The sequence below is a fragment of the Phoca vitulina genome, unplaced genomic scaffold (assembly GCF_004348235.1).
Source record: "Phoca vitulina isolate PV1807 unplaced genomic scaffold, GSC_HSeal_1.0 scaffold34, whole genome shotgun sequence".
Lineage (NCBI taxonomy): Eukaryota > Metazoa > Chordata > Mammalia > Carnivora > Phocidae > Phoca > Phoca vitulina.
Genome location: NW_022589737.1, coordinates 2,086,307 through 2,113,265, shown reverse-complemented (window position 1 = coordinate 2,113,265; position 26,959 = coordinate 2,086,307). Strand labels below are relative to the sequence as shown.

General features: G+C 56.1%; 1 protein-coding gene across 4 annotated transcripts in view; it reads left to right on the top strand.

The window, feature by feature from the left end:
* The window catches only part of KIRREL3 (kirre like nephrin family adhesion molecule 3), a 536,120-nt gene that overhangs the window by 495,604 nt on the left and 13,557 nt on the right, over positions 1 to 26,959 (top strand). For all 4 annotated transcript variants that reach the window (XM_032426386.1, XM_032426388.1, XM_032426387.1 and 1 more), the window contains 6 exons: positions 607 to 764; positions 9,669 to 9,819; positions 15,644 to 15,749; positions 20,708 to 20,856; positions 22,186 to 22,313; positions 23,298 to 23,424. In XM_032426386.1, coding sequence (XP_032282277.1) covers positions 607 to 764; positions 9,669 to 9,819; positions 15,644 to 15,749; positions 20,708 to 20,856; positions 22,186 to 22,313; positions 23,298 to 23,424 — 819 coding nt within the window. The remainder of the gene's footprint in view (positions 1 to 606; positions 765 to 9,668; positions 9,820 to 15,643; positions 15,750 to 20,707; positions 20,857 to 22,185; positions 22,314 to 23,297; positions 23,425 to 26,959) is intronic.

Genomic DNA, 26,959 nt, shown 5'->3' with positions numbered 1-26,959 from the left:
CCTGCCCTCTGCCCCCTGCTCCCTGCCCCTGCAAGGGCAGGGGACTGGCGGCGAGCTGCAGGTGTCAGAGGCCCTGGCTCTGGCGCCCATTCCCCGGCGACCTTGAGCAAGTCACTTCATCCTGCTTAGCCTCGATTTCCAGATCTACGTAATTGGGGTAATAATATTTACCTTGCAAGACTGTTGTAAGGATTAAATCAGACAACAGATGTGACAGTGCTTGTTTAAAAAAACGAGAAAGAAGTTAAAAAGAAAGAAAGTACAGATATTACCTTGGCAGCGGAGCTTTGCTTCCCCCTCTGATCTGTGAAACGGAGCTAATGATGCCTGCCCTGTCCCCTCACAGGCTCATCGTGAGCCTCGGATGAGATGATGGCATGAACATCGGCTGCAAATAAACATGCAGTGCGTATGTCAGGGCTTATTGCTGTTTTTGCTATTATTGTTATAATACAAGGGGATTATACATTTTATTAAAGTATGATAATTATTGTTTGTCATCGGCTCCATAAAATCCACCCAGCCCAGCCCACCAGCCTTGCGGGAGGGGAGCAGTGCCCTCAGTCTGACCTCTCCACTCCTCTCCCCCCTCCCCCACTCCCACAGTGCCACCTGATGACCCGGTCATCCTGGGGGGGCCTGTCATCAGCCTGCGGGCCGGGGACCCCCTCAACCTCACCTGCCACGCAGACAACGCCAAGCCTGCAGCCTCCATCATCTGGTTGCGGAAAGGAGAGGTCATCAATGGGGCCACCTACTCCAAGGTGAGGCCTGGGGGCAGGAGGAGGGGCAGAGTCGCTTGGGAGGGGCGGGGCCGCGCGGGGAAAGCCCGCTTTCCCCAACTCTGCCCTTCTTGTTCTCTGTGTGTGCTTTTTGTCTCTCATTCTTTGTTACCTCTCTGTGTCTTTTTCTCTCTCGCTCCATGTCACTTTTTCCTTCTCGTCCTATGTTTCTATTTATCTGACCTTTTCTGTCTCGTTGACTGTGTAACTCTGTCTTCCTCTCTTCTTTCCTGGGGTAATTGCTGGGCTCCCTAAGAATAGAGTAAGGTCGAAGGAGGAGGCTTAGGGACAGAAGTGGCCAGGGCCTAGGGTTGCCAGATAAAAAACACCCAGTTAAATTTGAATTTCAATATAAGTATATCCCAAATATTGCATGGGGCATAATTATGTGCCATACTTAGACTAAAAAATTATTCACTATATATCTGAAATTCAGATTTAACTGAGTGTCCTGGTATTTTTATTTGCTAAATCTGGCCAACTTTCCAGGGCTACCAGGTAAGGCTGTTTAGGTTCTTCCCTGTCCAAGATGCCTTACTCAGGAAGTCCAGCCCATAATCCCTCGCCATGCCTTGCACCTGATGTACCTACCTGCAGGGGTGTTTTTCTGTAATTCACACAAGGTACCATGAGCCGGAAATGCCTTGAACTGGCCCCTGTATTAGGTTTTTATTTTCTATATTTTATGATGCTTTGACATCTCAAAGCCTTGCAGATGAGGAGGGACTGCCACTCCCAGGCTTAGCTAATTCCCAGAGACAGCAAACCACATGCTGAGAACATGCCTTTGGTATGCAAAGGATCCTGCATCCAGACCCTCACCACCTCCTTTTAGCCGGCTAGGAGTCCCAGGTGCTAGCCTCACCCCTAAATCCTCAGGGCCAGGTACTGGATAACTGGAGATCAGTCCTATAGCCTGGAGCTTGTGGAAATTATTCAAACCACCCAATCCTAAAACCTTTCAGCTGCTCACCCTGCTTTGTCCATTCTTTCCCACAAGAACCATGATAAAGCCTTGCACCATGTTTTCCCTGCCTCCCGACCAACCCTGATGCATACCCCTGTGACCCTATGTGGAGCGGGGCTCCCCCACCTCTAGGGAGCTGTAACAAAGGACCTTCTTCATGGCAGTCATCTCCTGATCTGCTGGCCTCACCCTACCTGAATAAAAATAAAATCCCAGGTACATGTTAAAGCCGCCCCCACCAGACTCCACTCAAGGAAATTGTAAATAGAGTCCCAGACAGCGTTTATATACCACAGAGTCTTTAAAGATGAACAGGACCATGGAGGATGGCCGGTCCGGTTCCCTTGATCTACAGATAGAAAGCCAAGGCCTGAAAGAGAAGTGACTGCCCTTCTCAGTTGGTGAGTGGCCCGAACGACAGTCTCGTGGTGCCCAGGGCCGCGTTCCTTCCTGTGTTCCTCTCAGTGCAGCTTTAAACAGAGGGGCAGCTGCTGAGAGGTTGAGTCCGGCCCCAGGGCCAACCAGCACGCCCAGGCTCAGACTGGAGGTCCGGGCCTCCGGCACCCCAGCTCTCCTCTCCCTGTGGCTCTCCTTGGCTTCAGAAAGTGGGGAGATGTGTGACCTGTTCCCCACCCCACCACCAGCTCCTCTTCCTGGGTCTTGAAAAGATAAGCAAGGCTTTCATCACCAGTGGAAGATATGAGGCCAGAATGATGCTTCTCTGAGGGTGTGTCCTTCCTGTCCAAAGCTGACACCCGGCCAAGGAGTCAGCCCCGGGGCTGCTGATCAAGGCCCCACCCCCCTCTGGGCCCCCACCCAGAGTCTGGTGCCAGAACCCAAGACAAATGCCTTCCATCCTGTACAAGTTCACCCCGGTTGGGGGCCGGGGGGGGGGAAGCACTGAGAAATAAATCCCTCACTCACTCCATCCTGGGCTGGAACCACCCCTGTTGTGTTATGAAATACAAAAATATGGCAGAGGGAATATATCATCCAGATGAGGATGAAAAGGAAGGCAAGAGGTGCTCCTTCCCAGCTGGGCATCTGTCCAGTCCCTCCCTGAAGTTGAGCCACCCTGGCCCCTGCCAAGGTTTATGTCCTGCCAAGGACACACCCCCATCTGGTGAACAGAAAGTTCAGAGTCACCCTGCTGCGCCTTGTCCAGGGGTCACCTCGCCCCAGCACGTTGCGTCATCTATGCGGAGAAGGCCCTTCTGAGAGCCTGGCACGGTGCTACGGCAAACCAGGGCAGGAGGCCACGCTCACCCTCTGCACCGCACCCCCGACCCCAGCCCTGATCACACTCCTGCAGGGAGACGACCAGCGTGGCAGCACTGGGCAGCAAGGGGCTGGGGTTCCAGACCCTGCTCTGTGAACCTCAGGAGAGTCATTCCTTGGGCCTCAGTTTCCTCTTCTGTAAAACAAAGGAGTCGGATCAGACACTCTGTATGAGTAGGCTTGAGTTGCCATAACAAAATACTACAGACCAGTGGCTTAAACAACAGACATCTGTTTCTCTCAGTTCTGGAGGCTGGAAGGCCAAGATCAAGGTGCCAGTAGGGCTGGTTCCTGGTGAGATCTCTCTTCCTAGCAGACGGCAACTTCTCTCTGTGTCCCCACATGGCCTTTCTTCTGTGTGTGCAGAGAGACAGATCTCTGGTGTCTCTTCCTCTACTTATAAGGACACCTTAGCACCCTTATGACCTCATTTAACCTTAGTTACCTCCTTAAAGGCCCTATAACCATAGATAGTCACACTGGGGGTCCGGGCTTCACCATATGAATTCGGCGGGGGGGGGGGGGGGGCACACAGCTCAGTCCAGAGCAGGTGCCTGCCAGCTCTAACAAGCTACAAACCGACGACGTGGAGCACCCAGAGAAGGGTGGGTGACCCAGCAGTGCTCACGTGGAACCAGCTCTAGGGGCCACCAAGCCCACCCCTCTGCCTCCCCGCTCCTTCCCCGGGACTGCAAAGACCAGTCACAGCGGCACTTCTGATGACCCGAAGGCAGAGCTGCCCCCACAAGCTCTGCTTGGGGCTGGGGGGGTGGGGGGATGTGAGCAGCTGAAACAGAGACAGAAACAGAGCACTCAAATGCACACACAGTCAAGCAGCGCCCAGGCGCCCAGCATCTACAGAAAAGATCGTCTGGGGCAGCCCGGACAGCCCTGAGGTCTGAAGCCCTCAGTATTTGTCACCCGGTGCTGGTTAAGCCCATGGGCCCCGGAGCTGGGCAGCCTCACTTCAAATCCAGGCTCCACCCCGTTCCAGCTCTGCGAAGGTGAGCAAGCAAGCTACCTAACCTTGCGGCGTCCCCACCTATACAGTTTGGAGCGAGAACAGCGCCTGCCTCAAAGATAGCTGTAAAGCTCGAACAAGAAGAGTGCCTGGCTGGCAGGCTCTCTGCCCGGCCCTCACTTGATCCTCTTGGACCCCAGGGTGCACCTTGCTCTCCCCTTTCCTAGATGGGAACGTCAGCGTCACTGTAGGGCTCCATCACATATTATGGTAACTTTGTCTCTCTGCCTCAGTTTCCCCAGCTGCAAAACAGGGTGCCGTTAGCCATGGATGCCCAGTAGGCTTGCTCTGAGACTCAAAAGGAACGATGTACAGAAAGCACCTGGCAGAGAGAGGGCTAGCCAGTCGTGTTAGACCCTCCTCTCAGACCTCCATCCTACGTCCGCCTCCCCCGAGGTCATCCAGCAGCCCTGGTTTCAGGGAACCTGCTTTCTGCTATCCAGCATGTGGCCAGCAGGGTGGAGGATAGCATCACTGAGGATGGCCAGGCCCCTTGCCCTGGGAGGAGAATCAGGAAAAAGAAGCGCCCTCTGCCCCGCCTCCCCCCAGCACAGGCTGTGGTGCCCCTCGAACACCCTGGTGGCCCGGGTGCTTGGGTGAGTGCCTGGGACTCCCGGCGGGTGTCTGGCTGCGGAAGCAAGGGAGCTGGTGACAAGGCCTCTCTCCAAGTCCTCTCCTCCTGGACGCCGCCAGTCATATATGTATTTACCTTGAAGCCCGTTACTCTCCAGCCCTACCTGTCTGCTCCCTCCAGCTTCAGGCTGCTGCCTGCCCAAGGGCTCCCCACCACCACCACCAGGACCAGGAGCCTCAGCCTCATTAGGGCCCTGTTGTAAGAGGAACTCTGGAACAACACCCCTTAAGGCCCTCACTAGGGCCCAGCTCCCTCCATGAGCCCCTTCCACTGTGTATTCTCTCCCCAGCAGTCACCCCAGCAACCCCTTCCCATCTGTGTCTCTTAGGTGCCTAGAGTCTCCAGCCAGCAAGGCAGTTGCCACCCATCTTGGCCTTCTTTGTGAAGGGCATCCATTCTCACCCAGGGCACAAGCCTGGGGTCCCCGAGGATGCAGGGTCTGGGGCAAATGGCCTTGTGGTTTTCCACCTTCCCTTACAGCCCTCATTCGAGCCACGTGACAAGAGGCCCTAATGGATCCCCCCGCCCCAGGCAGCTATAAAAAGGGGAAGAAGAGAGAAGATTAAAAAAAAAAAAAGGACACAGCGGGTGGGGGAGGTGAGTGAGGAGGGAGAAAAGGGAGGCCTTGTTGCCAGGCAATCAGGCCTCACTCAGGGGCTTTCCAGGCTGTTTGCATATCAATGAGCTTCCCAGATTTAGCACCAGGGTTGGGGCACCCACCCCCTGCATTCCCTCCAACCTCCACACTGCACGCCCCGCTCCACCCCGTCACCTGTGGTTCCCACACAGGCACCACCAGGCTGCCCGCCTCTTGGTGGGGCCTCTGGGCTCTCCAGTGCCCAGCTGAGGCCCTGGGGGCTTTGGGAAGAGCAGAGCGAGCACTCTGGACAACCACACACAGGGTACACGCTGTCCCCCTGCCCCAGCCCCGCCTCCGGGCCTCTGCCAATTGAATGCCAAGTGCCTTCCCTCAGGGATGGCACAGTGGGGCTGGGGACACAGGAAGCTGCACGGGGCAGGCAGGGTCTAGAGACGCCTCACACAGCCACTGGGATGGATGGTCTGGAAAGCTTAGAAGCTGTTCGTGGATGGAGGCCCATGGACCCGCACATAGGCCAAGGGGTGGAAAGCCCACCGTGCACGGGTCCCTGCCCCGAATCTCCGCACACAGGTAGGCTGGGTCCTGGTAGAGCCACAGGAGCCCCCAGCGGGGTCATGAGAGCTGGGCTGGGGGACTCTGAGGCTGGGATTTGGCAGCACGCTCCTCCCGACCAAGCTGGAGGAGGGGCTACCCCAGGCCTTGGAGGTGGTGGCCCCAGAGACAAAGTGACTTGCCATTCATAATCCACTTACCCTCCCTGAGCTGATTTGCATGCTAAGGAAGGTTTCTGGAGCAGGAGGTGGGAGGCTGGGGCCCAAGGTGTGTCCCCAGAGCCCAGTTCAGTGAAGGGAAGACCGGGAGAAGGAGCGAAGGAGCTGGGAGAGGAGGGGAAAGTGGGCTGGGACGAGAACCTACAAATGATAGAATGTTCCACCTGGCCTGTACCTTCAAGACCACCACAAAGTCCAAAGGCTTCATTTGCATGTGAGAAAAGGGGAGATTGGGGAGATTTGCAAGAGGGGAATGAAGGAAAAGAGAGAAGAGAAAGAAAAGGAGTGAGGATAAGGAAGGACTGAGGGAAGAAGGGAAATAGGTTGAGAAGACAGAGGCCAAGCGCTGGCTGCAGAGCAGACAGGCCGCCAGGCCACGGGGTGGGGGCGGGGCGTCAACTTTACACCTGCAGGTGGGCCCGCCTCCCCGGCCCTCCCCAGGAACATCCTACCTACACCATGCCTGCACCCTGGCCTCTCCCTGGGGACACCGCCCCGGGTCCCATCCCTGGGAGCTGGGGCCCAGGGTGAGATGCTCAGCTTCCCAGGGTGAGCCAGCTGCTGAGGCCCTGCCTTCCCCTTGCTCTCCCCTTGGTTAAAGAACACATCTCCCTTTTCTCTAATTAGGTGGAACAAACAATTTGAGCCAGCATTTTTATTTCCCAGAAAAGCACATGCCCGGACACAGTAAATATGTCATTAATCATCATTCGGAGGCGCTGGAGCACCCTGGGTGTGGGGAGGAAGGGAAGCAGTCAGAGAGCCTAATTAGGAGCTCGGGCCTCCCCGCTCCCCTCCGGCCAGCACCCTGGCAGCCCTTCTCCCTTCCACCAGGCGGGGAGCAGATCAATTGGAGAGGTGCCTGGCAGAGTCAAACTTCATGTAAATGTTCTTGTTAGCACAGCATAAAAGTAAGGAAAAGGGGATGAGGAAGAACCATACCGACCTCCCTCCCCACCTCCCACCTCCCTCCACCCTACCCCAGGTCTTATTTCCATCCAGGAAATTGTTCTTATTAATACTTGGCTATTTATAGACACATGAAGTCTGCTGAAGAGTCCAGAACCGTTACTGTGATATGGCTTGGCTTGGGGCTAAACCACACACCCCCAGGCCCCCCAACCCCCCACCCCCGGGCCTATTCTGCTGGCCTCCAGTTTAGCTCCTGGCCCTGAGGCTGAGCTAAAGACCCTCATCCCACTGACAGCCCAGCCCCTCCCCCTTGGTTTGCTGGGATTGACCCCATCACTCCCCCCAGCCCTGCTCCAGGACCCCTCTGCCCAGGGCTGAGGCCACCACCCCACGTCCCAGTAAAGAATGTACCATGGGAGCCTGCCCAGGCCCAGGTGGTTCTGGAACGTGGGCAGAAATAGTCTAGACCACTGCCCTGCTCTGTGGATCTCTCTGACATCTTTGTCTAAAGCAGGATGCGCTTGTTCTAGACGGAGGCTCAGGTCATGTGCTCCTAGTGCTGCAGGCCACCGGCTTTGCCCCAGCTTTGCTGAGAAGGACCACACAGAGCTGAGGACCCAGAGAGCAAGGTTCCAGCAGCTTACGTGTAACAAAAATTCGACTAAGTAAATTTGAAGATCTAATTGGCTTTATTAAACGACTCGTGAGTCAGGCGGCATCTCATCCGGCAAATAGAAAGGAGTTCCAAGGAAGTGTACAAAAATGGAAGGTTTTTAAAGGCAGAGATGGAGAGGGAAAAAGGAAATTATTGGCAAAGAATGCCTCGTTTCAGACAGGGTCTCCCTTAGGGGGAATGGAAGGATGACCTCCCTTGCCCACCAGGGGTTTCCAGGCTGGCCAGTTAAATGTCACATCCCAGGGGGGCCTGGGGTTTGAAACCACAGGAGGCTAGCTAGGTATTAGGTCTTGGTTTGCTGATGTGGGGCCCTAAACGTAAGTGACTCCAATTTGGGCCGGCTGTCTCCTTTTTAGCACTGCTAAGTAGCTCAGTGAACTTAAAAGTCTGCTGAATCCCTCTAACTGTTCCCACCTTTAAGTGAAGATCTTACTTCACCAGAGTCTAGCTCGCAGGGAGCAGTGGTGGGAGGGTCACGGCCTCTGGGGTCACCATCCTCAAGCACAAATCCCAGCCCTGCCCGGCAAGTTTCTGACTCACTTTGAACTAAGTTTTCTTTTCTATTAAATAGAGCCAGTGCTCCCTTCCTTTCAGGGTCTGGTGAGAACAGTACCGGTACTGTCTTCAGGGAGGTTTTGAGAAGGAAAGTCTATTCATCTATCCTCCGGCTCCAAGCAGGAGAAATTAGCGTCCAGCACCCTTCTCTGGAGGGAGTTAAGTAGCTTCCCGGGATCAAAAGTCTCTGAGTCCTGAACAAGTCCAGTCCCACTTTGGCAGTGGCCCTTCTGCCTGACACACCTCCCCAGCACCTACCTTGCTGGGTCTCCGTGAGCTCAGGATGCTGGGCATCAAACCGCCGGGGAGGGAGCTGGGAAGGGGCACAGCATGGCCTCCCTGAAAATGGAAGGAATGGAAGGCAGGAAACCAAAGGCTTTCAGACTTGCCTTTGTTTCCTAGGGCTGCCCTCTCGAGGTCCGCAACTGGTGCCTAAAACAACCGAAATGTATTGTCCCGCCTCCTGGAGGCCAAAAAGTCTGAAATCAAGGTGTCGGCGGGCTGTGCTCCCTCCAGGGAGAATCCTCCCTTGTTGCCTCCACTCGTGGTGGCTCCCGGAATCCCTTGGCTCGTGGCCACATCACTCCCGTCTCTGCCTGTCTTCACGTGACCTTCTTCCTCCTTCCTTTCTGTGTCTTCCCCTCTTCTTCTAAGGACACCAGTCATTATATTTGCCCCCCCACACCACCCCACCCCCCATCCAGGATGATCTCCTCTGACGATCCTTAACTAATTACGAATTACTTAGCTGATCTCTGAAGACCGTGTTTCCAAATCAGGTGACATTGTGAGACTCCAAGACAACATGAATTTTGGGGAGACACTCTTCAGCCCACTCTAGGACCCTCTCACCCCCAACTTGGAGTGTAAGTTTGGTACAGTTCTGCAGCCCCTCCTGGTCTTGCCTGTTTTCTCATCTGTCACTGGGAAGATAATGGCATCTGTCCCACCTCTGGTTGGTCAGGGCTCTAATGAGGTCATGAAGTGATATGATTTGAAAAGTTGGAAGGGTTTACGTAGATAAAGTAATGAAATGGTCAGTGTGCATTGATTCTACCTGCATCCCCAGCCCAGCCCTGCCCTTCCCCCCTGCCCCAAGCTGTGCCCCCTCCTACAGGTGACATCACTGTCTCAGGGGGCCACAGCCCCCCAGCTGCACGCCCCTCAGTGCTGCCTGCAGACCCAGAGGCTCCCCCCAGACACCAGAGGAGAGACCTGCAGCCGGATTTCCTTTGGGGTATACGAGTCCAGGCTGATTTTCCCACTTGATCTAGTTCCTTTGTCCTTCTGCAGCCCAGGGCTCGGCCAGGCCAGGGAGTCACCAGTAACCCCCCAGCTCTCTGCAGAGATTCGCACCCCTGGCTGTCCGGAGCTGAGGGCTCCTTCTTCTCTGAGACTGGGGCATGTCTTCCCATACCTGCCCAGGCCACCCCAGCTGGGTGACCTGGGGCCTTCTCTCCCTGCTCCCCCAGACCCTGCTGCGAGATGGCAAGCGTGAGAGCATCGTGAGCACCCTCTTCATCTCCCCGGGCGATGTGGAGAATGGGCAGAGTATCGTGTGCCGAGCCACCAACAAAGCCATCCCGGGAGGGAAGGAGACTTCGGTCACCATCGACATCCAGCGTGAGTACTAACTCGGCCCCCGCCAGCCGGGCCAGGCCTGGGGCAGGAACCCCCCCACCTCCGGCGCTCCCTGCCTGAAGCACAGGTTGGAGGGAAAAGCCAGGCCTGGACAACCAGCTCACCAGAGCCAACAGCACAGCCCTGTGAGGTGTCTGAAGACAGGAAATGGGTCAGACAGCTCCCTGGACTGGCCGAGGCTGTGTTTGTGGGCACCCAAAGGGCTTGTCCTTATTGTCACACAAAGTAATGACATCAGATGAGGATCTTTCGCCAATGACATGTTCAAGCCACATTTCCAAACCTGTATCGGGTAGAACTTTCCACATCAATAAATATAAAGCAGGGCCCTAGCTCTGCTTTAACAAGGTGGCCCCACACGCTCCCTTGGCGAGAAAACCAGAGCAGAGGTACTGGGGTCAGCAGGGTGCTCGGGGCTCCGGAGTGGGGGAGCAGTGCATGCCCTACAGAGGGTGGGTACCTGGGGGGGGCCTGCTCATGGAAGGGTTCAAGGAGAGAAGAAGAGGAAGAAGAGTAGTCTTTCAGTCAGCCCATACTTTCCAGGGATTATTTCATCTTTACAACCACCATTTGAGTAGGATGCCGGTGGTCCCTATGTGGGGAAACTGAGGCACCCCAGGGTCTATCAGCTTGCCGAAGGCCACATAACTGTCAAATATAGACAGCCTGGCTTTCCGGAGCCTGCACCATAACCCCTCTTCTACACTTGCGCACAGTAGGTCCTCAGCGGGTGTCAGTTCTCACAGTTAATGTCAACAGTCATGATGCGTTACAGCTCCCCCAGCACCCTATTCCAAAAGTCACCTAAAAAGACTCCTATCGCTCTCCTAAAATCTCCCTACAGTGCCCGTCGGCCCCAGAGAACAAAAAAAAAGTGCTCAAAAAGGTGGTCTGGCGGCCTCACTCCCAATATCGGACTGTTTCGGGTCTGAAGGATCAGCACTCAGACATGGACTTTTCTTCCCGTAAATGTCCCTCCCTGCCAGGGAGCACGATGCCACCATGTGCTGGGGACTGTTTTGGTGCAGCCTAGAGCTGAAGGCTGGCATTCATTTCCTTCATATTATTTTATTCACTCTAAATTAAATTCATTTAAAAACCCCTGCCCAACAGCCTGGCTCATTTAAGGCTTCTGGATTCTGAGCTTCACGTGGCTCTGTAGGGCTCTGGGCCTGTGTCCTGGCCTTTCCAGGGCCCATCTCGGGAGCCAGTGAGCAGAAGTCCCTAGTCTATCTAGAATCCTGGCAGCAGCCGCTGAGATTCCAGAAGGCAACAGAAACCATTGTAACCCTGAGACAGGCTTGCTCCAAACACCCAGACACAGCAAGCCGAGTTCTTGGAGAAGGCTTTATCTTTCCCATCTTCACCACTCCCTCACCCCCACCAACTGGAGGCTTCTTCTTCTGTTCCTCATTTAATTAGAGCCAAGAAGAGCGGGGCTCTTGCTAGACCTGGGACCAGGGTGATGGGAGGGAGATGCTCGCTCAGACGGGCCTCCCTGCCTGGCTGTCCACACCCACCTACTTCTTCCAAGGAGCAGCCGTAGGCCCAGCTCTGGAGAGGAAGCAGGATGCTCTGGGGATCAAGTGGCCCAGCATCCAAAAAGGCTCCGCCACCCATGGGCTGTGAGGGCCGAAGCTTGTCACTTTTTCCCCGGGGATGCCAGTCCCTTGTCCTTTGACCGCATGATGTCCAGAGTTTCTTCTTGCCCTTAAGATTGACTACGATCAGAGCTCTCTCCAAACACAAGCCAAATCTGGGACGAATGAGGGTGGGAGACACAAGAAATCCAAGCCTCCCACTGCCAGGCTGCTGGTTGTAGCCCCCACCGATCCCCAATCTGGTCGGGAGGCCGACACCAGCTACGTACGGAATCCCGCACACAAGGAGCCAGCCGGCAGGGGGAGACCCAGCAGCAGCCCCGCTCCCTCCAGGCCATTACCCATCACGCCCGGAGAAGCTCTCCTGTCAACAAGAAAGCCATCATCCTAACAACAGCCCGCCAAGTATTAAAAGGCGCTCCTGTAATGTACTCTGATGAGATGATCCATTCACCAGGGCACACAGCGGAGGTGACACCAGGGGGTCAGGTGTCAGAGGGGGACACCAGGCTTGCCAGGTCTCTGCGCCCTGGCCGGCTCTCTTTCCAAGGACGCCTCCGCCACACGAAGTGGGAGGCATCGGGCATGAGGTCCCGGAGAGGCTGAGGACCTGGGTGCCCAATTCCTAGGTCCGCCCCATCTGAGGCAGGACAGGGAAGTGGTTAAGACCACAGCATTTCTCCTGGTTTAAATTCCGGTTCTGCCACTTACTGAATGATGCCGGCCCGGTTCTTTAACTGCTGTGCCTCAGTTCCCCCATCTGTGCAAATGACAATGTTTACTTCATATGGTGGCTGTGAGGGGACGTTTCCAGCACAGTGCTCGGCACAGGGTGAGCACGCTGCACCTGTTCTCTGTCCTCACCATGCACGGTGCCCCTCTCAGCCCAAACAGGGGAGAGCTCTCCAGCCCCTTGTCCCCTCTCCTGAAGGTGTTTGCATGTGCCTGCCAAGCAAAAGCACACGCCCTCTCCACCACCTTCCCCCTGCCTCCTTCCTCCTCCATTTGTCCATTTGTTCATTCAATAAGCGTCCAACTGTTTACTGTGGACACCATGGGCCGGATCAGAGTTGCTTTGCAAACTTGCTCCATTTTCTCAGTCAACCAAGAAGCATCCAAACTCAGCAAAAGCGCATTTGTTGTTTGTTTCCCTTGGTCTTTATATGTTACCCAACGGAAGACAAAGCCCCCAGATTGAGTAATGGGAGAGAAAGCTTAACACCCCCAAAGTCTCGCTACATCTGGACGCTGCATCCAGCTGCCAAGTTTCAAATGAATATGCTATAAAATCACTGAGTCATGGAGTTTCTCTCTTTTCCACCCCCTCCTCGATGTAATACTTCCCCTGAACACACACACACGCACACGCACACACACGCACACGCAGGTTGCTGATGGAAACACTAACAGACTCTCAGCTGTAACATCTGTTCAATATGATCTCAGTTCTATCAACTACATCAAAGCTGCCCTCCTGCAGAGCTATGCAGTCGACATCACAAGTGGGATTAAAATCATGTCTAATAGTTGGATATGACATAAACTATTTACACCTGTGGAGCCTGGTAGACTCCTGAAAATTCGTATCCTGCACATCCAGAGGAGAGGGGTGGACAGAGGGACCCAGGCACCTCGGGGTCCGGGGTGGAGGTGCAGATGAGACTGGCAAGTGTACAAGCCTCCTAGGGACCCGTTCTCTTGGGGCCCGTGAAGAAGGGTGGGGTACCAAGGATTTGGCCGAGGTAAGGAAGCTGCAGGAGAGAGGCACGCACAGGATAAACTCAGAATGGCGGGAGCAGGAAGGGTCCCCCAACAGGTATATACCCCATCGCCCTGCTCCCCAAGAATCCTCACTCTATAAAGGACACCCAGGTGGGGAGGGGCCTCCTGGAGCTCTCCCCAAGTTCTGTGGCAGGTAGATTCTAGATTCTATCCAACTGGAGCCTTCACTTCCTCAAACGAGAGTTGGGTTGAAGGACTCTACTCTGCCTCTCAGTACTGAATTTTACAATGTGAGGCCATGAGCCAGCCATGCATTTGGCTCCAGATGGCAATCACCAAATTCCTCTGCCTCGCACGAGCCTCTCCAACACGCAGCAAGATGCACGCTCCTCCCTGGGTCTCCACATCTGGAGGGATGGTGCCATCGGAGCCCTAGGGGCCCTTGGATGCCCAGTTGAGCTGGCTGGTCCTGCGGAGAAAGAGGGCTGGGACTCCTGACAGTACTGGCCCTGGAAGCTGGTGGTCCTCAGCTGGGGTGGGGGGGCCGCGGGGGGCAGCTGATGGGCAGCCCCTGGGGAAAAGCTACAGAGTTCTGGGGTCGTAGCTCTCCTGGAAGGTGGGAGGAGAGCTCTCATGGCTGGTCCTTGCCACACTCCTTACTACTTGAATTACGTTTTAAAAACAAAGATAGAGAGCACTGAAATACCTGTCACTTCCCTTGTAATTCTCCATGAAATTCTCCACTGCTGCTGTAACAGATGCTCCCAAGATCATGGTCTGCATCCGGAACTGGGGGCTCACATGGGGAGATCAGGGTCCCCAGAATAGTCAGCCACCCTGCTCAGGAACCAGAGTTCTCTCCCCCATGTCTTTCAAGCTGTCTGCAGATATGGGTGCAGCCCTGTGGCCCACCTCCTTGGTCCCAGCCCCTGGGCTCTGGCACTGTGCAGGGAGGCATGACCCAGCTTGAGCACCAGCAGGACAAAGAGGGGCTGTGTGGTCCAATGATCCCAACGCCGGGGTGAGCTGGCCTCAGTTCACAGCCAGGGGGCTGTGCATAGGACTCTGAGGGTCTCAGAAGCCCACCTGTGGTCTCAAATAGAGGCTCAGGCCGGGTGGGTTGGAGTCCTGCTCCCCTCGTGGTGCCCTTCGCAGGCGCCCAAGAGGGGTCAGCATTTTTCTCCATGGTCTCTGAGAAACTGGCTTCTTCTTTTGCTGAAAATGGGCTGGACGGAACCCCTAGAAAGTCCACATGCCCTTCCAGCAGTTTGCCGTGATTTCAGGTGAGGACTGGCCCGAAGATGCAGCCCAGGACCTTGGCTGGGTGGCGGGGACCACGCTGCCCTCCTCACTCAGCCCAGGGTTGAACCCCAGCCAGCCCTATACACCATGACGAGGACGAAGAACAGGTGCTGGTCTTGGTTTCCACCTTCCTATCTCTCCACGTCTCTCTCCCGGTCTCTCTTCTCTAGTCCTCCATACTGTGGGGTCTCTCTCCGCAACATCCTGTCATGTTCTGTCTGCTTGGTCTCCTCCGGTCTTTTTGCTTTTAGTCTGAAATCTCTGTCTGATTATATGTTTCTGTGTATATGTCCGTGTCTCTCTGTGTCTCCCTCCATCTCTCTGCTTCTCTCTTTTTCTTGTTCTTCCTCTGCATTTCTCTCTCTCTCTCTGTCTCTATCTGTGTCTCCCTCCCTATCCCTCTTCTATGTAGGTGTCCTCTGCCTGCCTCCCATCCCTTCTCTGTTTCCTGTTCATCTGTCCTTCCCCCTCCATCTCTCCCTCCCTCCTCCCTCTCCTTTCCCTCCCACTTCCCTCTCTGTCTCTCTCTCCCTCCCTCCCTCTCTTCCTGTCTCCTCCACCTCCTACCCTTTAGCACTTCAGAGCCTGGCTTCTCATCATGTTGCAGGAGAAAGAGTCACCCAGCCTGGAGAGCTGAGGGCTGGGTGACACCAGTCAGGGCCCAGCAGAGATGATCAGGCTGATGAAAGGGTGTAAATGCCACTTTCCAAGTTAACAGATGCACCAGAACCTTTATGCAAACAGATATGAAACAGACATTTCAAAGACCAAAAAAATGTGTATTTAAATGGGGCTTAGTGTCCACTTTCCCCCTTGTGCCCCCCGCACCCCCTTTTCCCACCTCTCTTGTCTGAAGTGTTTTGTTCTGTCTAAAGGCAGGAAGATGGGCAGCATGCATCTGGGGGCCCAGGAAGCCACGCCTCCTGGCTGGCTGTTCATTTAAACACCAGGCCTTGAATCCACAGGGGGAGCCCTGACCGCACCACCAGGCCAGCTGAAGCAGGCACCCCCCGGGAATAAGGGAGCCCCCTGCTGAGGCCCCCAACTTTCTGGGGACCATCAGGGTGGTGGCTGCTGGTAGAATCTCTGGCCTTTACCCTCCATGTCACCCAGGGGATCTTCTTGCGCCAAAACCATGGACACGGCTCCCCAGTTTGCAAAGGAATCTCTTCTCTCTGCAGACCCCCCGCTTGTCAACCTGTCGGTGGAACCGCAGCCGGTGCTGGAGGACAACGTTGTCACGTTCCACTGCTCTGCAAAGGCCAACCCAGCTGTCACGCAGTACAGGTAAGAGTCCCGCTGACGAGGCACAGCCTGGCCCCTGGACCCCTCCACACCCCTGCCTATCACACGGGGTGTCGCTTGTGGTCCAGGGCGCGCAGCGCACGGGCTGGTTCACTGTGGGAGCCCGGGACCCTTCTCCCTTCCCCACACACCCATTCATCCCTGGTCAGGTGGACTTTTCCTTTCCTTCATGTACATGCGCACTCCCCTTTCACGGGATGCAGTGGGTCTAACCTCTTCTGTTTGGAGAGCTTGGTTATCCCTTCTGTCTGAAAAGAGCAGAGAGGCTCAGAAAAAAAAAAAGGTAAAACAACCCGGAGAAGCAGTAAGATCAGAACCTAGATTCTAGCCATGTGCTCACCGAACTGTTCACCTGTGTAGGGTAAGATTTCTGGGACAGAAGGCCCTGTCCGGCAGGCGCCTCGGATCATGTCCACCCATGGCCCCTGTGCATCCCTTGCTCACAACACTGATAAAAGCACTGTGTTTTACACGCTCGTCTTTCCCTCTTGATGGAGCTTCTTGAAGGCAAGAACTGCAATTTAGCCACTTACGGCACTCGGCATGGAGCACGGCGCAGGGCATGCAGCAGGTGCTTTATAATGCGGGCTGGCTCCTCTGGGCACCCTCCCGCCTGGGCACCGCCGCACGAGATTTCAAGAACGCAGTGCCCTCAGAGATGCTCAAGGGCAGACTCGGACACTCACCTCCTTTAGACTCCCTGGGGAACTCGACATGGCCCTAACTCGGTCCTGTCCTTCCCCACCAGCCCAGACTTGATGGTGGAGCCCAGAGCGTCGCCTCTGCCGTCTAGATGGGTTATTAAGCCGCAGCATCAGCTGGTGCCAGGGATGCTAATGGCCCCAGACTAGATAATCGGCCGGCCAGTGGGAGTGGAGGACAGGGACAACAAGAGGCGGCACAGACCAGAGGGCTCAATGAGAGGAAATGGGCCAAAGAGGCAGCCAGAGAGAGATTCAGGTTGGAAGCAAGGAGGAGCTCCCCGCAGTGCAGATAATTGAACGACACCGGGACACTGGAACCAAAACCCAGGAAAGGCGTGGAGTCTTTATCCTTGAGGATATTTTAAAATAGGATGCAAACCCATCTGTCCTGTCCGGTGTGACCGTTCCCTGGGCTGGAGGCAGGGGAAAGTTCGCTGCAGGCGCACGGCCCTGTGGGTCCAGGGAGGCGGGTGTGGTTTGGCTGGGATCTGGCATCTGTCTGGAAGTGACTAAAGATGCAAAACAGACACCCAGAGAGAGTCCCTTTCTCTGGGCTTCCTCTGTGCACCTACGGGCCTGCGCTCGCTCCTCTCTGCTGCCGACCAGGGGTCTGCTTACAATCCCTAAACGCCAAGCCCCACGTGCCCAGAGAGACCTCGAATACCCGTTTCTCTGGGCAGCCCCGGACTCCCACAGGCACCCAAGCAGACGCATCCCACGGTCACCCTCACAGCCTTCCCGGGAATGCCTGTGGGACCCCGGAGACCAGAACGTACAACTTCCACGTCTCTTCACTGCCAGGCTCCAGGTCATCTGAGGACCGGGTTATGGGAGGGCTGGGCAGCAGGCAGGGCCATGCTCTGGGACCCAGCAATGTCCCCCACCCCTCCCCTGCCTTCTGACCAGGACAGGGTGAGCGAACGCCCCAGAAGCCAGGCAGCGGGGCTTCGTCTTTGGGGCACCCCCCTCTAGAAGCAGAACACCAGTGATGATGATGATGATGATGAAGTTCATATCTCCTTCTGGAGAGATCATCATAAAGAAATGTGACAATAGGGACACCTGGCTGGCTCAGTCAATGAAGCATCTGTTTTTGGCTCAGGTCATGATCTCAGAGTCCTGGGATCAAGTCCCACATCAGGTTCCCTGCTCAGTGGGGAATCTGCTTCTCCCTCTGCCCCTCCCCCGGCTCTGTTCTCTCACTCACTCATTCTCTCTCTTTCTCTCAAATAAATAAATAAAATCTTAAAAAAAAAAGAAATGTGACAATACGTTAAGAACTAGTGAATCTAGGTGAAGGGAATATGGCAGTTAATTGGCCTATTCTTGCCATGTTTCTATAATTTCAAAGCGGTTTTTTTTTAAACTAAAAAGTTAATAAACAAGCACAGAGCATGCAAGTCTCCCTCTGCCTCCACCCTCCCCTGCAGCCCCCCAGGGTCCCGGGTCAGCCCCTGCTTACAGAGGCACAGCCGTGGGTGCGGGAAGGGGCAGGCCTCCCCACAGATGCTCACGCTCGCGGCGAGTCACCTCCCTCACGGCCCTTTGATTAGCCAAATGCCCTGAAACACTTCAGTGTGGACCACACTCCCTTCAGGACTCCAGAGACTTTTTGGGGAAGCCCTTCGGGCAACTAGGAAAATTTAGGAGAAAAGAAAGTGGAGGGGCGGTGGCGAGAGGAGAGAAAGGAGGGCCCCCTCCCCCGCGCCCACCCACATGGGCCAGCCCCTCGAGGGAGGGCTCAGTCAGCAGGCAGATGGTGGTTCTAGATTCGGTGTTGGGCTCCGAGAGGAAAAGCCTTAAACAAATCTCCTCACATAAGGACATTGATTTTTCCCAACTGACTTTGACAAGATTGCAGGGATCTGTGTTTCTTCACTTCCATATTCATCTTGATTGCTTCCTCCTGTGCCCCTCCGAGGCTCTGATCTCAGAAATTAGAACCATGCTTCCTCCACCCCAGCACCCGGGAAGGGGACGTGGGTGGGAGCAGGTGCGGTGGACTGGGCTGTCACTTCAGCTGCCCCCCAGGACCAGGGGCCTGAGACGGGCAGGCCAGGTCCCGGCACACCAGGGAGAGCATCTCGCCACCTACTGAGGCTCTCCTGCGCCCCCAAGCCCCCTGCAGTTTCCAGGGCCCCGGGGCCACCGCCCCGTGTGAAACTCGGGGCTATTTAAGGACAGCCTGTCAGCTGTGACAGCCAGGCCTCCTGATTCTGTGATATAAATAATTAATCCTCTTACGTTTGCTCCGGCCAAATTAGACATCCTCCCGCGCCCCGTTCCGCCTCCAAGGAAGGGACAGGCCCTGGGGGGCTAAGGGCAGCCGCTGCACAGGGGGACAGCCCCGCTGGGCTCTGGGCCTGTGCGAGCCCCAGCACTTCTCCTGAGCTCCTCGGGGCTGAGCAGGTGAAGCTTGCATCCTCAGTGACTTACATGAGGGCCCCAGAGAGGAGGAGAAAGCCCCATCTTCTCCAGGAACTCCTCCAATGACAGAAGAGGACAGCCCTTCAGAACCAGCCCGCAGGGGCCCTAACCTACCTACCCCGAGGCAGGAGCAGGCCTGGGGGAGCAGGAGGGGCTCACCCTGCCCTCCTCCCGGTCCCACCTGCTGCAGCCCCCCTCCGCCCCCCTCCGCTCCCCTCCGCCTGACCCCACGCTTCATTCAGCCGGAGGTTGGACACTGAACCCCAGCCGTGTGCCCGGCACCGAATTCCTCTGCCTCAGGCAGGGGCTGTGCCTGGCTGTTAAGTCTGGTCATTAAATTAAAGTTAGAAATGGAAATGATTCATGAATAACTCATAATGGTTTGTTGGGAAGCTCCTTAAGCTCTCAGGGAGCTATGGTTTGCTCTGTTGTTAAACTGTAATTGTTATTATTAATCATGTTCTTAATAATTATGTGATATTAACTCACGATAATAACCACATGGTGTCAACCTGGGCGCTCCACGTGATGCCAAGACACGGCTGTCTCCTGGGGCTGGACGGGCCTTAGTGTGAAGCTGAGGGAGGGAAGGCAGGAGACGGTCCCCTCGGTACCACCAACGGCTCCAGGACCGAGAGAAAGGGGAGGTGAAGGCGGGGGCCGCAGGGAAGCTGTGGTTACCGGGACTCATGGTCATGGGGTCACAATAAGACAAACACCCCGAAATAGGCTTGGAATAGGAGGAGCCCGGTTGGAAGTTTCGTGAAAAGTTAAGTGTTGTCCACAGTGGGGTTAAACCAGGGGACGCTGTGAACTCTCTCCCTGGGGGTCTGTAGGGAAAGGCCCCCCCCACACACGCACACAGGCACATGCACACACGCGTGCCCCTGGGGGCTCCCAGCACTGCCTCACGGACAGCAGGCTCCCCCTTCCCGCACTGGTCTGAGGCAGTGATCACCGCCCCAGGGCCAGGACCAAGGCAACCCCGGGGCTTTTCAGTCTCTCACTCTGGTGGTACCTATTGGTGACTGGCGGATGAAAGACATCAGCACAGCCGTCCTCCCGCCCCTCTGACCAAACGAGGACTGATGGAACCGAAGCCTCCGAGGAGTGAAGACAGGGTGGGAGGCTGGAAGCTGGGCAGGAGAAAGGGCAAGCGCCATCCCTGGGAGGGACGAGGGGGCATGGTGAAGGGACCCACCCTGGGGACAGGAGTCAGGACAGGAGAGCTGAGAGAGCTGGAGGAAGGGCCCTGGGGACCTCTGGCTAACACCCCTCCCACAACTTCCCACCCTGTCTGGAAATCAAGTCTGTGTGTGTGCACACATGTGCACATGTGTGGGTGCAGATGCACACCCGTGTATGGGCACGTGCCACGAGACCTTGGCCTCCTTCTTTCCCACTGGGGATCCCAAGAGACAGGCCCTCGGTAGCGCTCAGAGCGGGAGGGCCAAGCTGTCTAGGGACTGACAGTGGTTTATTCATTTCCTAGCCAGTCAGATGGGCCAATCTATTGAGTAGTCCACCCACCTCTCTCCAGAATAACCTGCTTGTCACCCGCGGACCAAAGCCTGTTGCCTCCAACACCGACTCTTCCCTTAGCCCCGAAGTTACCCCTCTGTGGAGATTCCTGCTGGCCGCCCTCCCCGCCCCGGCACTGAAGGATCTCTGGTGGGAGGGGGGCCTAGCCCTGTGCCACCCCATGCCACACCCCGCTTTCTAGCTTCTAGAGAGACGCACCCCCTGGGTGGAAGGAACACCCTTGCCATTGGAGGAGGTGCACAGCGGCACGCGGGGCCTGTGTTGCAGGTGGGCCAAGCGGGGCCAGATCATTAAGGAAGCATCTGGAGAAGTGTATCGGACCTCAGTGGACTACACGTACTTCTCAGAGCCTGTCTCCTGCGAGGTGACCAATGCCCTGGGCAGCACCAACATCAGCCGCACGGTGGACGTCTACTGTGAGTACAGTCGTCCGGGGGCATCCCCAGGCGAGCCGGCCCTGGAGCATCTCTGCTCAGGGGCTCAGAAACCTTGCTGGGCTCTCTGCACACCATAGAACCATGCCTCACGAGCTCACAGTGCCGCCCACTTTAAGAAAAGCTTCTTGGTGTGGTATTTCCGGCATACCTTGGCCCTTGTAGTAACCCAGGGAGGCAGGAATTATTATTCCCATTACTCAGATGAGGGGATGGAGTCCCAAGGTCACTCAGCAAGTAAGTCGCAGAAGGAGAACTGAGGCCAGGCTCGAGCAAATCCACTGCTGACCACAGGCCCCACTGCCTCCCATTAGGGACCCAAGTACATCTCCCTCTGGTGGCCTGGCAGGGACCCCCTTGGGGTGAGCCAGCCCATCACTGACCGATGGGTTGGATGTGTTCACAGCAATAAGCATTAGTTCATCTACTGCGCTTTACAGTTTGAAAAGCACTTTTGCAAACTTATATCTGACCCCTCCCCTCACCCCCAGTGGCCTCAACAGAAAGTGCCACCACCCCCTTTTCAAGGGACTAATCCCGGTCTCCTGACCCTGGTTTTCACGTTCTTCTGCTCCTGGAAAGCAGCTAAGCAGCTCTCTGCACACCCTCCCGTCACCGTGCCTGAAATCCCACCATTACACCCGCTCTGGGGACCAAGGCTTGGTCTGCAGGAGGCTCTGGTGGTGTGCAGCGGGGAGACGGAGAGGAGCCTCCATTAATGCTCACCAGCACTTAGCAGGGGCCTGGGACCAGGCCCAGCTACTTCACCCGGGTTGGAGAAAGGCTGGGAGGGGCTGGAACGGAGCATAACCTGCGGGCTCGGAGCTCGTGGAGAACTCGGGGAGAGGCATGGCTTCCTGGAGAGGGTGGAGAACACGGGGAGAGGCATGCTTCCTCCACGCCTTGTCTCAGAGCCCCTGGGAGGACCCTGGGAGGGCTCCAGGAGGTGGGCCAGGTGCACAGGGTAACTGGATTCCAGGTCCCTCAGCTGAAGCCTGGAGGAGATGAGCAAGGACCTGAAGGCAGACACAGAAAAATCCCAGGATTTCTGGAGTAGGAGGAAGTCCTCTCTGCCTGCAGGCTGGGGAGGGGGCCTCCTGGAAGCAGGACAAAGGGCAGGAGATGGGGGCAAATCCCAGTAGAATTGGGGCCAGAGCACTTTTTCCTAGGGCTGTTGCTGCCAGTGGGTGGGCCTGAGGGAGGCCGGGCTGGGGGACTGGGGTCTCTTGCTTACTTCCCGGGTCCTTCAGACCCCTCTCCCAGAGCTCCCAGCCCACCAAGAGCCCTGTCTCCCCCTTACTCCTCTCACAGTTGGGCCCCGGATGACCACAGAGCCCCAATCCCTGCTCGTGGATCTGGGCTCCGATGCGGTCTTCAGCTGTGCCTGGACAGGCAACCCCTCCCTGACCATCGTCTGGATGAAACGGGGCTCGGGCGTGGTAAGTCCTCAGCTCACACCCCACAGGGGCCTCGGACCACCCAAACTGCCTTCTGGGCCCCTCTCACTCTTCAGCTAAGGGCATCAGCCTCCAGTGTAAGCTGAAGGAAGAAGGACCCCAGGAAGAAGAGAGGGAACCCCAGATACCCACATGTACCCCCTCAGTCCTAAACATACTCAACCATTGCAGTTTTGCCCTATCACTAAACCTTAGAAGAAAAGCAGGTGGTCACCAATGTGCTGGGAGTAAAAAGTCTCTAGACAGCCTTTTCTACTTTCCCCAAATAGTTAGGCTATCCTTAAGCTTTTCAGTTAAGTTTCGCAGTCTTCCTGTGTTCCTCTTTTAAAATAAATATGTTTTTTAGGATGTATAAGTTTATCAGAAACCCCTCCCCTCAGGAGGACCAGCGAGAGCCTTGGGAGGGAAGTCAAGGGTGAGGCAGACAGAAACTGGCCTCCGTGTGGCCTCCTGTGGGCCAGACACCACTCCATCCTGTGAGCAGGGCTGCCCCGTTGTAGAAATAAGAGCATCAGAGCAGATAAGAAACTGCCCCAGGCCACTCAGGTAGTCACCACCAAGTCGGGATTTGAACTCAGAGTTAGCTAAGGCCAAAGTCTTTGGATCACCCCCAAACTCTATCCCCAAAGGATATTGAAAATGACTCCAAAAAGACTGGTCCAGGAGGGGCCAGCCGGGTACAGGTTGGTGGGCAGCCTGCCTGTGTTTGAGAAAGCCTCCAGGCCCCAGCCCGGGAGTACCCGCCCCCCCACTCCTTGCACACTCCCCCCTCCCAGCTGGTGTGCAGCTGTGCGTCTCCCCTGGACAGCTCACGGGGCATACTGTCTCCCACCCCACCCCTGCGCCTTACTGCCATGCTGAAGACCGGGTCACTTACGGCAGGCCCGCCTCGCAGCCCTTCTGGTTCTGGGAGACAGAAAGAGCCCGGCTCTGCTCTCCATGTCTGATCTTCTGCAATCCTCCCAGGTGCTGAGCAATGAAAAGACCCTGACCCTCAAAACCGTCCGCCAGGAGGATGCTGGGAAGTATGTGTGCCGAGCCGTGGTGCCCCGGGTGGGAGCCGGGGAGCGAGAGGTGACCCTGACAGTCAATGGTAAGGCCCCTCCCCAACTCATGCTAAGGGGATAGGAGGGGGCAGAGAGGGGCCCAAGGCGTCTTGGTCCCAGGCATTGCCTCAGAGGGCCTGTCGTTGGCTCTGGGCCTTGCTTCCACCCCCGACCCTGGCTCCAGAGCAGTTCTGTCCACCTCTTCAAGTCTGTGTCAAAGCCCAGGCCTGAGGTGAGGAAGGACCTGGCTAGTTGCGTCACCTTCCTCCTAAGGGGTCCCAGCCTTAGGAGTGGTAGCTGATGATTTTATCCTGGCCAAGAGGAAAGGGTCAGAGGATCACTAGGCAGCCAACTTAGATCCCGTATCTACCCTCTGACCTTGACCTTGACCTTGGCCCTGGAGGGAATGTAAGGGAGCGTCTCTGCAACTCCTGGTTGGCCCCTTCCCGTTGCATGATAGCTGCTCGGTCCGAGAGACCGTCACAATTTCCACAAGACCAAGCATTCAGAGGGTCCTCTTGAGGGCAGAGTCTTATCACTTACCATAAAACCATTATAGCAGGAGAGGGTTTTCAGATGTCCCCAGAACACAGAAGACTCAGGGGACAGAGTGTTAGACCAGCATGGATGATGGCATATAGAACGTCACAGAGCAGCTGGGTCAGACCCAGGAAGGCTGTAGCACCATGATGGAAATCTGACGTCCCTGCCATGGTACGCGCTCAGGCAGGGTGGGCAACCAAAGCTGCTGGCTGGAGAGAGGGAGAAAAGCGAAGGCCAAGCCCCTCTGTGTTTCCAAATTTCCTCAGTCCACTGGGTTTTTGGTTTCCCTTTGCGAGCCTGCCTCTGGTCAAAGCCCTGAGGCTCTGAGCCGCAGTGGGACCCAAGCCCCAGACCCACCTTTGCAGGGCCTCTGGGTCCTGGCCCCAGATCAGGGCCCTAAGGAGGGGTTGAGCCATGTTCTGGAAATCTGCCGTCCTGGCTTCACCTCCACCCGGGAAGCTGCCCACAGGAAGCCTCATCTATTCTCCCCCTTTGCTAGAAAACTAAAACAAGCTTGGTGCTTCCTCAGCCATTCCCCTCTGGCTTCCCCATTAGCCAGCCCCCCTCCACTGATCTCTTTTCCTCTCCTCCCCCAGAGTCCTGGCAGCCCCAGAGGGAGGGAGAATCTACTCAGACCCCGGGTGCACTCACAGGCCACCTGTCCTGGGCAGAACCCTGACTCAGGAGTCTTCCTGCCTTCCCCCTGGGTCCCCAGGACGCCACCAATAAATTGGCACTGCAGGGCTAAAAATAACAGCATCTGATCGCGCCTCCGTATATCCATGGCAACGCAGACTGCAGCCTTTTTCTGCTGCTCCGTGTCTGACACTGGGCTCAGGCGCCAGGCCCCGTGAAGGCAGAGGCCTCCCCTGCTGCCCGCTCGGGGTGCTGGCCCATGACTGTGGCCAGCTCCCGTCTGCTGGCCCCACGACCAGCCCAGCGGGGCTGGGGACCCTCCAGGTCCCCAAGCCTGAAGCTTTTAAAGGAACATCCCCATTTCTGGGGAAAACCAGGTGGATAAATGAGGGACTGACATTCCATTGTCACTTTAGATATCCAGGCATTTCCCAGCAGGGACAAAGTGGTTTCTTGGGAAGGGAACGCACACCTCGCACACCTCGGGAGGACATTTCTCTTGGAAGGGACACCCCAGCCTGGGCCCTGGCGGCTACACAGGGTTTGATCTGCACCCCCCAGGGATCGTGTGTCTATCCCCCTCCTCTGCCTCCAGTCCTTCCGGCACAGGCTCCCCTAGATCGGCAGGAAGAGAACCGCCCAAGGGATTGGAGTGAAGCAAGGAGGCAGTTTGTTTCTGCTGAACTAGGGTCATCTCGCCCTGATGCAGGGGGATGGCTTAAGTGGCCAGGGGGGAGAACCGACGTGGGAGAGGAATGATCTAGAGAACAGGTGGAGGGATGGCGAAGCCCGTTGGAAAGGGGCCTGGGCTGGGCTGAAGGGACCAGACATTATGAAAGGATCCAAAATGAGATGGGGTCCTCCTCACAACACACCCCAGCTGGTGGGCGACTGCTGCCCACTGCCTTTTAGGGAGTAAATTGGCGCAGGTCTTTGCCTGGTTTGGCTCAAACCCGGGATCTGCAGGGAGGGGAAGATTAACCACACTACCACTGTGCTTTGACTGCCCAACCCCACCTTTATTCTGATTTCTTTTTTTCTTCTAAGAAGCCCTTAAACACTTACCCATTTGCCTGATGGCTTTTAGAATGCCTGAAAACCCCCCAGAGAATTCCTAGTTCCTGGAAAGTGAAGGGGAAAAGGTTTTATGGTATCCTCACTTCCAGCCAGCAGCAAAACAAAGTGCCATCCAAGTTCCTAAAACATCAAGCCCTCCTGCCTTTGGGTCAAAGGCTTCTTGGAGCAAAAATATGTAAGAGAGACACTACACTCAGAGCCACCTCGGGGTGGAAGAGCCACGCTCAGAGCCACCTCGGGGTGGAAGCCGTTACCTGAAGGGTCCCCCACGTCTGCCGCATCCAGCTCCAAGCTCTTAGCCATCCCAAACTCAGTAGCGTCACCTGAGTGTCTCTAGTACCCACCCACCCCCACCCCCTGGCTGAGAGCTAGTCATAGAAATGCAAATCTGTTTTAATTAAGGCGGCTAATAAACAGCAATTATGTTTGCAGCAATTTCTGTTTTGTTCCCAGCATAATTTTGCCTGTCCTCCAGATCCCTTGCTCTAGCTCTTTCTCCTCCATTTTCGGCCACCTAAGACCCAACCTTTTCCCTCAGGGATTGGGAAGGGGGCGCGAGGGTCTCCATCCCTACACCACTTGCTTCAGCCGCCCCAGCCCCAGCCAGGAAGTTAGCTGAGCAAACAGCTGAATTCACTTCTCCTCCCTCCGCCTTTCCGTGCCAGGTGGGCATTGCGCGGGAAGGACTTGGGTGAGATAAAAGGCAGAACTGGACAGGAGGCACACTTTTAGACTGCAGGTGGACTCTCTAGGCTGTGGGAGGAGGTAGATAAGACAGGGACTCCGGGAGACATCCATAAACATTTCTCCCCCTCTTACACACACACACACACACACACACACACACACACACACACACACACACGCTGGATGGGATCCTGTCCTGATCAGCTTTGGAGCCATGGTCCCACCTGGGCCGTCTGGGTGCGTATGTGGAGGCAGGCAAGGCCAGGAACTACGGGACCTCCAAGACATACGTGAGATGAAGGTTGTGAACCCGCCCAGCGCATTCCCCCTAAGCAGGGTGATCCCCCCTACCCCCCAGAGGAACACGAGCATTTCCTTCTCTTCCTCCCGGTTCCTCCCGGCTTTGCCCGGCCCCGCGAGGGCACCCAGTTTGTTAGGCAAGCGCGCCCTCTCCTGGACATGGGCAAGAATGGCTCGAATGGAACAGCCCACTAAGGCAGAGGTGGTATTAGTTAGAGAGGTAACATTACTTAGTATCCCTTCCTCCCCAACACTTCCCCTACTCCCTTCTGAGGTTTCTCACCTCCTTCATAAAGCTTTCCCCACCCGCCAGGCAGAATTAGCCCCTCTCCCCTGAAG